This window comes from Sebastes fasciatus, chromosome 1 (genome assembly GCF_043250625.1).
Source record: "Sebastes fasciatus isolate fSebFas1 chromosome 1, fSebFas1.pri, whole genome shotgun sequence".
In the NCBI taxonomy this organism is placed as follows: domain Eukaryota; kingdom Metazoa; phylum Chordata; class Actinopteri; order Perciformes; family Sebastidae; genus Sebastes; species Sebastes fasciatus.
The window spans coordinates 21,059,380-21,076,622 of NC_133795.1; the positions used below are offsets into that span (position 1 = coordinate 21,059,380).

The 17,243-nt window shown below is 42.1% G+C and overlaps 1 protein-coding gene across 2 annotated transcripts in view; it reads left to right on the forward strand.

Moving 5' to 3' along the window:
• Positions 1–17,243, forward strand: part of pcbp4 (poly(rC) binding protein 4) — a 164,759-nt gene that overhangs the window by 89,780 nt on the left and 57,736 nt on the right. For both annotated transcript variants that reach the window (XM_074637026.1, XM_074637027.1), the window contains exons 5-6: positions 935–967; positions 11,615–11,731. In XM_074637026.1, the coding sequence (XP_074493127.1) occupies positions 935–967; positions 11,615–11,731 (150 nt within the window). The remainder of the gene's footprint in view (positions 1–934; positions 968–11,614; positions 11,732–17,243) is intronic.

Here is a 17,243-nt window from a genome sequence, read left to right on the forward strand (position 1 = left end):
CATAAGGGCTTAGAACATTATGATAGTATATGTAGTAGTATGTAGTAGTATGATAGTATAGGATGGCCATTCCCATGCTCACTTATATCAATTTTGGGGTTGATACCATTTGTGACTCAGATTTGGTGCTAAATTTAACCATTTTTTACCACAAGAGAATTGATACAAATTATCAATAATCCCTCCAACATACCACATTAAGACACCAAGACCTTGAGGAACACTGGGGAAAAAGCCATGCTGTGATTTGGCATTGAAAACTGTGGACATTTGGAGATTTCTGTTAGAATTGTATTTCTTTGTGATTAGATGGCGAGCACTTCTGTTCTGGAAACTGCTCCGAAACCGCCTTATTGTCTATATACCTATGAAAGCCATCCATCCTCTGAATGCTCTCGGTCTTTAGTTTGTGGCTCTAAAGTTTCATGAGGCTGTGATTATCCTAGAGGTCACCACAGGTTATTTTATACAGGGAGGTCAAATTAAAAAAATTGTCTCACTGCAATGAATTGGCTACTATTGGGACTAACATCATCACACATAAATACAGTTGGGCTCATTAGATCCAGAAGAGTCTCAGCTTTACAGTGATATCTAATTTATGTAATTCAAGACTGTTTAGGGACCCCAATAGGCAGAGGTAATCAAATACACCATTTTAGTACAGGCGAAAATCACAATTACATGGATTATATACAAATTGATTTTGTGCTGACCATCAGAAAAAAAATTTGAAATGCGTGTCTATGTACACAAATCAATACGTTCAATTTCGTGACTATTTCATGAACTGCTGTGTGACTGGGCTGCCCTCAGGGCTCCGTACTCTTGAGATACATCAGTATTCACTATGTTAGTTACTTTAATGAAACACTTTGTAAACAGTTTAGAGATGAGTGACATTCTCAGCTTTGTGCTTCTTGTATTTCCACAGAAAGGGGAAACAGTGAAGAGAATACGAGAAGAGGTAAGACCCTGCCACCCATCCCCATCCTGCGTATTCTTTCATCTCTGTCGTCTTCTCCTGTCTCCTATTAATCCATGACAACCCTTCAAATGCAGCTCACATGCGTCCTGCTAATTACAGCAGAATCAGAAAGCGGTGCAATACTGTGCAAATCCATACTGAAACTGTGAGAAACAGGAAGCATGGGCACCGTTTAATCTTTATGCACAATAGTAGCAGTAAAGTCAGCTGTATCCAACACGATTATAAACTCTGTTAGTGCCTATTTCTGCTGCAATTACACTATACATAAAAAGTGCTTTCATCAGATTTCAACAACACAAAAACATGTCAGAAAAGCAGAAATGGATCCCTCTGCTCATAGATCGCCGTCATATCCACCTATTTTTAGAATGCAAATTAAATATCTAAAGTTGTATTTTGTATTTTTGGCCGCCTGCTTTGATGTTAGCCATGTTGACGTTTACATCTTCAGCTGTCTTTGCTGTCAGCAGCCTGTAAAATTGTAGCTTGGTACGACTTGGAGCTGTGAGTGTGAAGTTCCCTATGGAATATGTGTCCTCTCTGCCTTCCAGTCTTTTCAAGGAAACCGAGATGCAAATATATATACAAAGAGAGAGAGAAAGTGAGGCTGAAGTAGAGAGCCAGAAGGACGTTGAGAGAGATAAAAGGAGAGTGAGAAGCCGAAGAGAGCTAGAAAAACAGAAACAGGACTTTTAAATGACAGAATAAGTAAGAAACCAGGTGGCTGATGTGAATTTCCTCGTTTGCTGTCGTTCCAGTCAGTGTTTGCTTTGTCAAAGAAAGCAAAAAATATCCAATGAAAAGAATTGCAACATACATAGTAATGTGAAAGTTCGACAAATGGACAAATTACTTTTTTAATGCAAAGTCTGAATCAGCAACCTGCATGCATCTGTGGAACCACACGTTGTATCCTCTGACGCCCAAAAAACATCTCTTTGGTCAGAAGTTGATAGTGCTGATTGTCTCTGACAATAATGTTAACTGGTTCTTGGAAGGAAGGAGAGAGGTAACAGATTAATCGACCAAATTCATCCACAATCCCACTGAAAGTTAGACGAACAACAAAACAGCTAGGCAATAATGCCCTAATTTCTTTAACGAATTAACGCAACTTGCGATTTTTAAGTTATAGGGGCCTCAGTTTGAAAACCAGGAGGCTAAACAACGCTCCAAACTTGTGCTAAATTTTGGTGAGGAAAAACTGGCATGGCCATTTTCAAAGGGGTCCCTTGACCTCTGACCTCCAGATATGTGAATGAAAATGGGTTCTATGGGTACCCACAAGTCTCCCCTTTACAGACATGCCTACTTTATGATAATTACATGCAATTTGGAGCAAGTCATAGTCAAGTTAACACACTGACATACTGACAGCTGTTGTTGCCTGTTGGGCTGCAGTTTGCCATGTTATGATTTGAGCATATTTTTTATGCTAAATGCAGTACCTGTGAGGGTTTCTGGACTATGTATGCCATTGTTTTGTGCTGTTAATTGATTTCCAGTAATAAATATATACATACATTTGCATAAAGCAAGCATTGTTGTCCACTCCCATGTTGATTAGAGTATTACATACTTGACAAATCTCGTTTTAAACTGTAAACTGTTTGGTGAATGGTAAAATGGACTGCATTTACAACATGTTCTCATCCCAACTTGTTGTATACTGACGCTTTGTCAGAAACTTTGTCCGTCGCACTAAACGTGCTTAACAGCGCCTCAAGACTTAGCAACAAAACCACTTAATTAGGTGCAGGAAAAAAAGCAACATGTTTGGGCTTAAAATGTGCTACGTTTGTACAGTGAAAATGTGACTTGACGTTGTGAACACTGGACACGAATATATAGCTGATTGTAAAGTTAAAGTGAAACTTACACTGGACACGAACAACGGCCTCCTGGATGAAAGCCTTGTGTTTGTTGGACCCATCCAACTCCACTCCTGACCTGTGTGTCTCTTTCGCTCTTTGGTGCGTCGCTTACCACCTCTAAAGGGTGCCTTGTGCGGCGGTATCAAACGCCGACGGTCTTGACAAAACGTCAGTATTTGACGCCCTGGGAATGAGAAAGGGCTGACATTAACTGTATATAGTGCTTTTATCCAAAGCTACAGTATGGGGGTGGCGTTCAGTGTCTTGCCCAAGGACAATTTAACATGTGTACATCAGGAGCTGGGGGTTGAACCATCAACCCTGTGATCAATGGGTCAAATACAGGTCAGTCAAATGAACTGTATCTGACTAAAACTAATATACATGTTGATAAAGTTGTTCAAATGAACACTGGTTCCAGGTTGTTTGCTTGTAATTCCTCTTCCACGCTTGGAAAAACACTCCATTTGCAACCAGGTCGCTTGCTGCAGCCATATGAATACTTAAACATGTGGATCTATAACTTCAAATGTTCAGCGTTCATCTCTGTGAATACATAACGCAGGCACATCAATGGCTCGTTAATATATGCCACACCTGACGTGAATACCGGAGAGAGTTTTATATAGGTTTAAAGAGAGCAGAGATGTAGGGTTTCACTGAGGAGAGCTACTGTAAAGACAAGATTATCCTTGTCCAAACATGCAGAGAAAGAAAGGATGCGAGCAATAACGTGTATGTGTGTGCATTTATTGTAGAATGGCTACTTTATATTACACTGGATAAACAAGGAGGAGGTGTTATGTCACCAAATCCTTATTGTTATGTTACAAAAGCACTTCTGAGACCCCAGCCAGGCAAAATGAAAGCCTCTGGGCCCTATCTCTGTGGCGTCTCCTCTCATCCCTCTGTGTGTGTGCAAGTGTAGACGTAGGCTACTTCAAAGTTTGTGGGCCCTCTCCTCCTAAACGGCGGCGTTTTGAGGCTCATGGATCCACGCGTTTCGCACCACCTCTCCGGCAGTGCCCGGCTGTACACCCGTGCGTAAAGCAGCTCAGGAGAATTCCGCCGGTCCGAGCCCCCTGTGGGTTGGATTGCAGAGTAATACAGTTTTCATTATTTATCAATACATGTTTATCATATTTAGCCTAGTGCTTATTATCATATAATGAATTTTGCCCCCTGCGCATCCTGCTCTGGTTAAATAGGTTATCGGCGCCTTTGCTCAATGCAGTCAAATGGAGTTGTTGACAGAGGATCGGGAGACGGCGGAGGCAGAGGATCTACCGGCCAAGCACCACATACATCTGCTTGCACACTTTCACTTCTCACGCGAGCAGATCCGTTTCCTCAGCAGAAATCGGCTTGCTTCTCCAATTTGCTGAATCCGCCTTTTAAATAGCAATGCGCCAATGTAGGCGCACCTGACTTTTACAGGGAATGGGAGATGACACTCTGATTGGTTTGATTGCTGTTACGCCCAAAACACACCTATGATTAATTAAGAGACTAAATACAACCCCTTTGCCCCTTGCACCTTACTTTGTGCTCAGATGATGTGCCGTTGGAGTTGGAAACGCTCCCGTGCACTTTAGACAATGCGCTATAAATCGTTTAAATAGGGCCTTCTGTGTCAGTGCAGCAGAAGCATAAAGCAGAGGAGAAAAGATTAAATTCAGGCACAAAATAGGTCACAGAACTCCTTCCGGTGTGTTTCAACAAGAAAACAACACTCCACTGTGTTTTAATGAGCCTAAATTTACTCAATTTAGTTCCCTGCTTGCCTGGGAAAAGAAATTTAAATAATAGCCCACAAATACATTCTGGAGGGAGAAATTATTTTAGAAAAGTGTGTCCTCAGAGAAATAGTTTGAAGATGACTGCACATGAATCAACACTCCAGAGAGAGAGCGGGAAGAGGGAGAAGAGGGAGAGAGAGAGAGCGAGGGGAAACAGAGAGTTATGTTTCCATTCATGTGTCAAGGGAATTTTAAGATAACTTGTGAAATGCCACGAAAAGATGAAACGTGAATCAAGCCGAGTTTAGGCGAAGCAGTCGGCCTCCAGAACGAGAGGGAAGCATCCAGCAGAGATGAGGAGGAGAACTGATGAATGTGCTTTCATACAAAGACAAAAACCAAGAGATGCTATTAATGTATGGTAATATTTTAATATGCCATATTAAATATATTAGTGAAGTTTTAGGGTGCTTTCACATGTAGCCTGTTTTGTTCTATTCAAATGATAACAACACAAAACAAGGTACTGCATTTAGCATAAAGAATATGCTCAAATCATAACATGGCAAACTGCAGCCCAACAGACAACAACAGCTGTCAGTGTGTCAGTGTGCTGACTTGACTATGACTTGCCCCAAAACTGCATGTGATTATCATAAAGTGGGCATGTCTGTAAAGGGGAGACTCGTGGGTACCCAGAGAACCCATTTTCATTCACATATCTTGAGGTCAGAGGTCAAGGGACCCCTTTGAAAATGGCCATGCCAGTTTTTCCTCGCCAAAATTAAGCGGAAGTTTGGAGCTTTATTTAGCCTCCTTCCCGACAGCTAGTATGACATGCTTGATACCAATGGATTTCTTAGGTTTTTTTAGTTTAATTTGATGCAGTATCTTCACTCTACATGAACACATTTGCGTTAACTCGTTATTATTGCGTTAACTTTGACAGCCCTGGTCATAACGTGTGGGCATTTCAGTGACTCGTTGCCTTCCTGTGAGCGTGAATCAGTCTGGTTATTCTCCTCTGACTTCTCCCATTAACAGAACTGCAGCTTACTGGATGTTTTTTGCACCATTCTCTGTGAACTGTGGAGACTGAAAATCACAGGAGTTCAGCAGATTGGGAGATACTCAACCCCGTCTTGTACAACAATCCTTCCACGGTCAAAGTCACGTAGATTACATTTCTTCCCCATTCTGATGTTTGGTCTGAACAATAACTGAACCCCTTCACCATGTCTTGCACAACGTCGTATTTGCATCAACGAGCAGATGTGCAGGTTTAACTGATAAAGCGGCCACTGATTGTAAATCCCCTTCAATATTAAACTCCATCAGAACATGCGAAATCAAACACAAAATCCCAGACAGACACATTCATAAAATAATCACCTTATTAAAAAATTAAAACCTAACCGAGGTATCACCTCTATAGAGAGATTTAAGCAGAAAGCGAGGGAGACCAAACGTAGAGGAGAGGAAAAGGAAAACAGATTGTCTTTGCCGAGGCATTTCTGTCTGACAGAGTAGCTCACAGAGCAGGAAGCATGAATATTTAAATGCATATTTGCCTCTCAAGGACAAACCACAACACTGGATATACAGTTAGACTGGATTTATAAGCTACATCTTCCTCTCATTACTCTTCTTTATTCCCCATGCCGCTACCTCAGTCCCTCACTCCCTCACTCATTGTGCATGCAAACTGACAGATCAAACACACACACACATACCGTTCACTTTCCCTAATGAACTGCCAATGAAATCCAGTGTTTCAAGGCTGCATTTTCGCACAATGCCAGGTTTTTGAAGAGGCACAGAATCACCACATTGTGGACACACACACACACACAGACTTTCACACAAGGAGAGGACGCCGCATGCAAGAAGTTCCTTTTCATCGAGTCAATAAAAGCATTGATGTCAGGTTGTAGCTCTTCATAACAGCTTTACACACACACACGTACCTAGACATGCATGCAAACCCACTCACTCACTAACACACATCTCTCTCTCTCTCTCTCTCTCTCTCTCTCTCTCTCTCTCTCTCCCTCTCACACACACACACACACACACACACACATGCACCCTGGCAGCATGACTCCCTAATAAAGCAGAACAGAGCAGAGTAATCCAGTTGAATGACATGGCTGTCCATCCTTCCTCTGCTCCAAATGAAGAGTAATGGAGACAACAGGCCCACGCTGCAACAGCTAGACAGTGTGCTGCTGCACATCTCACTCATTAGGGAGACGGGGGGGGGGAGACAGGGAGCGGAAAGACTTGGAGTACTACAATAAGGAACACCCAGTTTCCCACATATGGGGGCGAGTGAATGCCCAACAGAATCAGTTTAGAAGATGTCTCCATCTGTTTGGGATTCAGCTTTAGTCCTTCTCTTTGCAAAACAATATAGGGAATCTAAGGCCCCGTCTACACGTATACCTAGATTTTAAAAAACTGATATTTTCCCCTACACGACCTTTGTTTCACAAAATACTGTATCTCCGTCCACACTCAAACGCAAAAATGACTCCAGACGCTCATCATAATATTCATATGTCACCACAAGTGAGATCACAAGTTGTTACCACCCTTCTCTTTTCCTTTCCTTCGGCTTCATTACAGTCAGTTCGATATAAGTTATTGTTGTTGGAGGGGGAGGAATGGGATTCCCGTCATCACTCTGCTGTCATCAACTGTCTCTTTACATGCATAACTGACGAAAGGGAGGTCATTCAGGTCACCCGATTTGAATGCTATCAGGCCATTAAATAGGAGTTATCAGTCACTATAAGCACCATAGATGTAGGTCATTAGAGGCCTAATATGCCCACTACTTTGTAAAAGTGAAAATGAAACTTAAAAGCAACACGTTCTAACATGTTTTTACACTGGCTAGTTCCGGACCACCGCTCTGTACTGCTCTCATACGGTGGTTGTGGAAGCGTAGCACCCACCCTCTGGTTCCCCTAAGCAGTGTTGCCTTTGTTTTCATTGTTAACACTGTTAGCACCGTTAGCTGCGAGCTGCCAGCTCAGCCCGTCGCCATGTTGAGAGCTGTGTGGAGGCAATAGATATGCTCCCAATCTCAAAATGTAGCACTTTTAATAGAGACAGGAAGCAAAGGAAGTGGGGAAACAGAGGGATGAAGGTGGAGAAGAAAGCAAGGGAGAGTTGGAGAGGGTAATTGATACCACAGGGGTTGAGTACGAGGATCAGCAAAAGGACAGAGGGACATGATAGATGGAAGGATTGCAAAACAGTGAGATAAATGAACAGTTGAAAGGGGGATGTATCGATAAATTAATGATAATGACACTGATTAGATAAAGGGGATAAAAGGCAGGGAGGGAGAGATGAATGAAGGAGTGAGTGGTGAGGAGAGTGGTAATGGAGGAGGGATGGATAATGAGGGAGATAAAAAAAAAGAAGAATAATGAACGTGATGAGGTGGAAGGAAGGGCATACTTAGTTACAGGGGAGGATGATGGAAGATAGATAGATAGATAGATAGATAGATAGATAGAGGCGGGTGAGAGACAGAAATAAACAGATTGAGGAGGAGATGGAGACGGCAGCTAATGTATTTTTATTGAGATAATAAATGCCGAATGAGAGGGAGAGAATTATTCCATCACTGCTTTATTACACAGACGCACACACACACATACAGAGAGAGCATATTCGTTCTATTTTCATAACAATGAGAGGAGACTGCAGTCTATAGAGGATGATATGAGAGACAACAGGGGGGGGTGAGTCTCACAAATAAACACTCACAAAATGAAATACAAACCCAAACGCATATACACAATCACACCAAACCTAAAGCAGCACCACCAGGTGTGTTGTTTAGAAGAGACAAACTTGTATACAGTGCACAAACAGACACATAAAACACTCTGTATGTACTTCTTCATGCACACATGCACCACAGAGAGCAGGTTTAAAATGTCTTTGCTCGCAAAAACAAAACATACATTCGTACATTTTGAGCAGATAATCTGAATGAATGCTCTGGTGATCTAGTGTTGCTTTTCTGTAAAATTTTGGGACTTGAGAGAGACAGATTTGAACTAGACTGAGGTTGTGTCAGAAATTACTCCCCCATTCACTCATGCACTACTCCCTATATAATAGACACTGAATAGTTTATTTATTGTCATATCTAGAGCCACGCGGCTAACATGGTTAAAAATAATGGACGAAGCAGTACAATACAATATGTAAGGGATAATGTACAGTGAGCCGGCCTTTGTTGTGAAATGAACCCCGACGCAAAGCCCTGGAGTGGTTTATTTCACAACAATGACTCGATAGCTGTACATTATCCTGCTTGTTGCACGGCTACTCACTTAGAAATCAGTAATTTGACACAAAAATGGTCCGCCAGGGTCCGACATCAGAGCTGCGTCCATAGCAACTCTGTTGTCAGTTATATAAAGCAAAGGTCTGCTATAAAGAAATAACAGACCATAGAACGGCGTGATTGACAAATCACGCAACGTTGTTATCCTTGTTATGTTACGTAACAACATCTGCTAAAGGCGGTTGTTACGCAATGTTGTTACACTTGTTACGTTATGTAAAAAAGTCTGCTAAGGGCAGTTGTTATTTATTAATGCTAGTTATGTTGTTACGCTTGTTATGCAAAGTTGTTACGCTTGTTACGTAACATTACGTAACAATGTCGCTAACGGTGGTTATTTATTTACATTGGTTGCATTACGTTGTTATGTGACGTTATATTACGTTGTTGCATTACGTTGTTGCATTACGTTGTTAGGGGACGTTATGGGACGTTGTTATATAACGTTGATACGTTGTGGCATTACGTTGATGCGTTACGTTGATGCGTTACGTTGTTACGTTGTTGCGTTACGTTGTCGCGTTACGTTGTCACGTTACGTTGTCACGTTACGTTGATGCGTTACGTTGATGCGTTACGTTGTTGCTACGTTACGTTGTTGCATTATTATTTTAACGCAAACCATGTTTTTTCTGACCTTAACCAATTACTTTTGTTGCCTAAACCTCACCAATCGTTTCACAACGTTAACCACGTGGCATTGTGTGTTTCTGCAAGTGTGATACGAGGCTGATATGAAACGTATTTATGAAACATGTCTTTGTTTCAGAAATGTCAACATTCAACGTATCTCGTGGTTTGCAGAAATGTACGATGCCAACATTTTTTCTGGCGAATGGGTTCAAATGCAAACTGACAAATAGACACATACACACAGAGAGAGAGCTGCGATTAAGAGACCCAACAGAAGCACATTTGCAGGTATACATGTAACACACACACACACACACACACACACACACACACACACACACACACAAAGATGCACCCAATATCAACAGTGGGTCCTGTGCAGCCTTCTTGTTCTTAGGACAGTGTGTGTTCGGTGATAAAGAGATCAGCTGTAAGTGAAACAGACAAGGCTGATTGCTGCAAGATAGTGATTCACCCAGTGACACACACATACACACACACACACACACACACACACACACACACACACACACACACACACACACACACACACAGTAGCACCGACTTCACCATTTTAAAAACCATGTTGGGTGGTTTTACTGTTACGCGACGCTGGGCTGACTGTTTGGGAGGTTAAAGCGATGTGTCGAATGATAAGAGGTGGGTCTGATTCTCCATGGAGAGCTCATCTGGCTCTGAGTGATGAGTAAAAGATTGAGTGATGGTATTGTATCGGAACAACTCTATAAATACTTTACAAATCTCCCTTTAAGGTATATTTTAAACAGATAAAAATAATTGTGATTAATTGCGATTAAATATTTAAATCGATTGACAGCCCTAAGGGAAAGTCAAAAAAGAGTGCAATGTCAGCTTCTTAATTTTATCTCAGGACAAGCTACAGTATGTTAGTAGCAGGAATAGAACAGAGCATTCTTTGGATTGTTATGCAGAAACTTTACGCCAGAAAAAAAAAGTTTTCTTTTTCTACAGAATAATAAGAACCAGTAGAGTCAAACCTCCAGTTCCCCCACATATTCAGCACCAGGCTGTGATTCCTATGGTCTCTATTTATCTCTACTTCCTCTAACTCACACTTCAATTTTCTCCTGACACCCATCCTCTCCGTCCATCCTTGTACGGTTATTACTGCACCTTCTCTATATCTTCACCTTCTCCTCAAATATTTGCACCACCTTGTCTCTCTCCTCTCCTCCTAATCCCCTTTCTCACTTTCCTGTCCTGCTCCTCCTCCTCCTCCTACCCTTCCTCCTCTTCCTTTAATAAATCTCTACCCACACTCCTCTCCTCTCATTTCCTGGGCTTGAATCCCATCTTCCTTCCTCCATCCTCCTCCTCGTCAAAAATCGTCTTAATCTTTCTCTCCCTAATCTCCCCCAATATTCTCGCCACCTTTTCATTTCCTCCTCTGATCTCCTTCCTTCCTTCCTCCCCCCCGCCCCCCGTGTCCACCACCTCCTTTCCTGGAAACCTTGATTTACTACATTGTTATTCTCATCTGCCTGCCTTCCCTCTCTCCTCCCTCTTCCAGCCTCCTCGTAATCCCTCTCTCCTCCCGCATCACAGGTGAATCTCCCTTAGGGAGCGGGGAGCAGTGTGGCGAAAAGGGTTCTCCTCCTCTTCTCTTTCTTGGCCCACATATCCCCCTCCCCCCCACTAATGTGTTTTCTCTCTCCTGTGTTCCTCCCCTCCCCTACCTCTCTCCATTAACCTCCATCTTACCCCTCCCCCCACCCCCTCCTTCCCTCGTAACTCACCTCCACTCTGCTCACCACTTGCCTCCTCATTTCCTATCCCTTGCATTATCCCCTCATCCCCATTCTCCCTTTCCTTACTTCCTGCCCACCCAACCTCCCACCCCCACCTACCCTCTCCCACAAAAAAAAATAAAAAAAATCCCACAATTTCTCCCCTCCCTCCCTTCCCTCCCTTGCCCCTCCATCCCTTCCCTCCCTTGCCCCTCCATCTCTGTCTGGACCCACAGAGCAGCGCGAGGATCAACATCTCCGAGGGCTCCTGTCCAGAGAGGATCATCACCATCACGGGGCAGACGGACTGTGTGTTCAGAGCCTTCACCATGATCACGTTCAAACTGGAGGAGGTAGATACCGTGCACACAAACACACACACACACACACACACACACACACACACACACACACACACGCACACCTCTGAGCTCCCAGTGGTGTTCCCGAGCTGCTCTGAGTGAAGTGCCTGACCTTTACTTCCTCTACAACATGACTGCTGTCTGCCACGGAGACATTTATTATATGTCCAATGTGATTGTCTGACCTCACACACACTCAGACCAGCACATATGCTTTCAGGCACACACACACACACACACACACACACACACACACACACACACGCACACACACACACACACACACACACACCTACCTACAAGTGAGTGTTTCTCAAGGGAATTTGACCATGGATGTATAGAAAGAGAACTGGATACAGCGTCGGAGACGGGCTCCTCGTTCATTCCTATGAGATTTGCTCAGTGATGCATGAAGCCAAAATGGCTCTACTGCCGAGTGATAAAGTACCCGTCACATCCAGCGGTCTTTCGCATCCATTGGGCTCATAGAGCAGGCGCAGTAGCGTTTCCTTTAACTCCGCCTCACAGCCGTCGCTCCAGCCTCGGTCTGGGTTTCATTCACGTGAACAGAAGAAGGGAAATAAATCTGGATTCTGCTGTTAGTGCATTTTATAGCTTTTAGGACGTACTGATTTAAATAAGGGCTATTCAAGTGTTCGTACTGGGAACAAATGATCCGCCGCGTTACAGACGTCTCTTTCCCAATTTAAGTCTGTGGGAAAAAGTGTTTTCAGGGCCCAATGGCATCACATGACGGATACAGAAGTTGTAGTACCACCGTTTGGCCACTATGAACATTTGCTTCAAAGCCTGACACTCTTCCTTGGGGCTTGAATTTGACACAAACACTTGGCCCTCCATCTGTCCAGCTCTATTTGCTTCTTAGTGGAGGGGAATTTTAGAGCACTTTCACGAGCCAACAATTAATGCATTTTAATCAAACTCTTTGTTCGTTTGTGCAGTTGTGAGCTCAGCAATCCCTCGTGTTTATCAATGCGATTTGAATTCAGCACAGGTATGGCAGACTCCGCCACTAACAATGAAAAGTACAAGGTCATTACAGAATGTAAATACGTTTAATGCCTTTTGCTGAGAAATTGCCAACCATATAAAGTATCAAAAACAGGGTTCGATTTCATGAAAATGTTAAGGGATTATAACTCTACATATTGATAAAGTCGACACTGACTTAAAGCTTGCGACAAGACGTGTCAGTAAATTCAATATTTAATCAAAACAGAGATCTGATACAGGATGACAACCCTGATCTCCATTGGGAAAGGCTCATGCTTATTTTGTAGGAGAGAGGGTTGTGTGTTTGAATACTCTCCTTCTTCAGAGATATAACATCAATAAAAAAATGAGTTCTTGTTGATGCAAAGTGAGATCTAACAAGCTACTCCCTGCTTACAAACTCATGCTGCGCAGCCAAACATGGTTCAAACCCACATCTTCAAATTTTTAGAAGAGATCCCACAAATATTAAATATCTCAAGACAAGCTCAATTTCTTTGGGAAATATGAAACATGATGCACATACATCTAGAACATTTCCATGTAATGGAATTAAGCAGCCATAAAAAAAAAAACATGGACTCTTGTATTTTAATATTTCACTCAGTGTAAACATCATATAGGTTTAGGGCTGAGACGATACACCTATCTCCAGATTCAATACTGTCATGATACTTGGGTGCCGATTTGATATTGCGATTTATTATGATTTTTGTTAACTTTTTTAAAACTACACCAAGGGAAAAAGTTGAATCATATACTTCTAGGGACTTTTACTTTGGAAAATATCTAAATTGATAAAGTAAAATTGTTTGATTTTCAGCATGTATGTAGTCAGAGATATCCTTAAGTCAAATATATCAGTCATTGTCAGGATTTATTTATTAAATTTTTCCAGCAACCCAAAAATCTGAGAATAAAGACATGTAATGTTTTATACTTCTGGTGAATATAATCCAATCAATCTTATTTCCATATATGTATTTTGTATATACAGTTCCCTTTGTTAACACCTTATTTTGAAAACCGGACGTAGTCACACGTGTATACTTCCGCTAACTTCCCCAAGTCCGTCGCTAGCTCTCCCGTCAGCTCCGTTCTCTTTATACATCCATGGTCAGCTCCATCGGGGCCGTTTGAAAGCATTTAACATAAATATCAGTATATGGGTGCTCTACAGTTGTAGCGTCGGCCGATTTGATCACGGAGAGGAGAGTGACGGCCGGTTTGACCGCACGTTACGATACAATAACGTTTCCTGTCCATGACAGAGTTAGCATGCAGCTTTAGCCATGATGTCTAGCTCTGCTTTTCCTGGCAATGTGTGAAACCCAAAGTGTTTCCATACTTTACTGTATGTGTAGTGTTTACCAGTTTGGATTTAACATGTGAAGGTGCAGGTCGTATCCACGCAGACCCTCCGCTGCTTTGTGGTTTCTAGTTTCGGCTGCTGCCGGCTGCGGTTTGTTTTGGTTGACGGATACCAAGTCTGAGATATGACGTCACATTACTCAGACTACAACAATAAAAGCAGTAACTTCCTTGTATCTCCGTATAGACTCAAATGAAGCAAATATATCGATACTGGCATTGTAAATCAATTGCTAAATTGTAAAAAAAAAAATGGTGATACATTGGTGAATTAATTCTTCTATATAGCTTCAATGAAGAGCTGGAACAAACTGGTGGAGAATATACTGTATATATACAACAGTGACGTCTGGAATAACGGAAAAGCCTCTTGAGGGGAAGACTGTATGTTAATGGGTTAAAGAGAGATGGAAAGAAAAAGATCTAAATTCAATTTGAGGATTTTAGCGTGGCTCCATGTGGGCCGAACTGCACCAAAAATGGTTCTGGCTGTGGAAAACTGGAGTGTCTTGTAGTTGTTTAAGAACATGTCGTTTGCTGAGACATTAAATGCAGGCAGCTGGTATCTAAATCTTTGTGATCCTTATGGAAGAAAACCAAACGGAACTAATATGTGAGGAGGAGTGGACAGAGATTGAGCGAGTGGTAGATGGGTTGCTGAAAGGATTAAAAAATGCATATGTGAAATGAGGAAAGAGTGCGAGAGATGAAGGGGAATAAGATGACAAGGCCGGATGGAAGAGAGAGTGAGGAGAAGGGTTTAAAGAGAGAGTCGCGAGGATGAGAAAGATGGAAAGAGATGAGGAAAGAGGAGGTGCTATATAAAGATAATGAGATTGGAAAAGGAGAGATTATAAAACAGAAGTAGGAAAACTGTGATCGAGGGATTAAATAGCGAGTGCAATCAGAGAGAGAGTGTGCAGCATCAATCTTAAGACTTACAAAGGTTCAAGTCCTTGTCCTGCTGAAGTGCAGCTGCTGTTATAGTATCATCTGGCTCCAGCGTCTCTCTATGGAGGACTGAAGCGGCCAAAATAAACAAATGCCTCAATAAATGAGTTAATATGTAGTAGTATAGTATACTAGTGGAGTATATTTAGTTTTTTGTTGGACAAAATTAGACATTTGAAGATGTCACAGTGAGTTTTAGGAAATTGTGATGGAATAGCCCAAACAATTTATCAAGAAAATAATGAGACAAATGGGAGAAGTGGATTGAGACAATCTAAGAAAATGAAGACAAATCAAAGGAATCTGAAAGGTGTAGACGGCAGAATGGCTGATGAACAGATCTATCTAAATACACGAGGAGAATTACTGTCAAATGAGAGATGCCATTAAGGAAAGGAGAAAGAAAGGGACGATGAAAAGAAATGGCGCAGGAAATGTTGAAAAGACAAAACTAAACACGTGATATAGTTGGGGATGAATTAAGAGAGCGTTAGAACGAGGAGCAGAGAGGATTCAAGATAATGGGAGACAGATGGAGAGGCCGAGGACGCAGAGATGGAAAGAAAAAAGAGAGAAAACATCAGAAGTTGTTGTCGTTTCGCATCTTGTTCATCTCCCCTACAGTTTATTTTGAAATGCAATGAAATATAGATGGAAAAATACGGCTTTATTTATCCAAAGATACACACCGGGGACTGAAGCAGCAGCCAGCGATGTTCAAAATAACCCCTGAAGCATCTCTCTCACCCACAGCCACACACACACACACACATATCATACTGGTTATCAGCAGACGTACAACACACAAACAGAAAAACATATCTGCAGAAAACATACATGTCTGAAATCGTCAACTTTACCAGGATCAAGAAAATCAGATTGTTCTCCACCCACAGCTTTTTGTCACCCTACAAAACGTCTCACAGCTTAGCTTAGCACCTATAGCGTCATGAAACAATCTCTGGGACAGTGCTGCTGGCTGTCAATTACTGTGACGAGAACACAAGACAACATGAGATGAAAGCTTGTGTGTGAGGTTTCTGCATGACACGGTGATATAAATAAACATGTGCTGGGTGTTCGTACGGAGGAGAGTCATCTATTCTGATCACGTTCATCTGATGGGCAGCTCAGACAAGACAGGCGCTGCTATTTACATTTGAGATGCAACGAGGCCTGGAGTCCGTCGCAGCCTAATTGTTTGAACCAATCGTATTAAGACCAGGTGATTTAGACTGCCATTTATTACCTGAGTTAATTAAAGAGAACGGAAGAGAGAGAGTCTTAAAGAGTGAGTGGAAAGAGGGGGAGCAATACAGAGAGAGAAAAAGGGGCTTTAAGCTGCCAAAGGGGGGGAAGATGGTATGTAATGAGAAACAGGGGAGAGGAAGTTAGGAAATAAAAGAAAGAAGCGAGGAAGAGCTGCTGAAGGGGAAAGACGGCATGCAATTAAAAAAAGCGAGAGAGCCTTTTCTGACTAATGGACAATAAAGAACTGAATTTTTAGGAGATGGAAGAATGGAGTAAAGTTGAAGGGTGGAGATGGGTGAGGTTAGAGAGAGGTGAAGCTTTGTGATGAAGACTTCTGCAGGCCAGCAGGGTGGAACAGCAGGATTTCAGCTAAAAACAGATTAAAACATGCTCCACAGGATGTTACTTCAACACCTTTTATAGGCAGTGCTTTGATTCACTGTGGCTCTCTGGAAAGGTTGAAGACAAAGAGCCATACGCCAGAGTTTGGGCTTGGGAGCCAATGAATCCAAGATCCAAGTATCGGCTATGAATACAGATGTTTGCTCCTAGAATGACAGCTGTCAGAGCAGCCCCACTGTGCTCCGTTATGCTGAGCAGAGACACATTGTACCTCCAAAGCAGTGGTTATCATATTAGATGATAAAAAGTGGTCAGGACAGTCATCAGTGGAAGATTCATACTGAGAATATATGCAGCTCAGTACAGAAATGACAGAGACCGTCAGTGATGTGGAAGCATCAAAGACACTCCGGCTTATGTTCTCACATCCGGAACATGATCAGACAGAACACGGACAACCGGCATGCAAAGGTACGAATTGACAGATGAAGCTGAGTAAAATTAAATGTACAGTAAAATGTTAGAATATTATATAAATGATTATAATCGTCATAAAATATTATGATGAAAATAT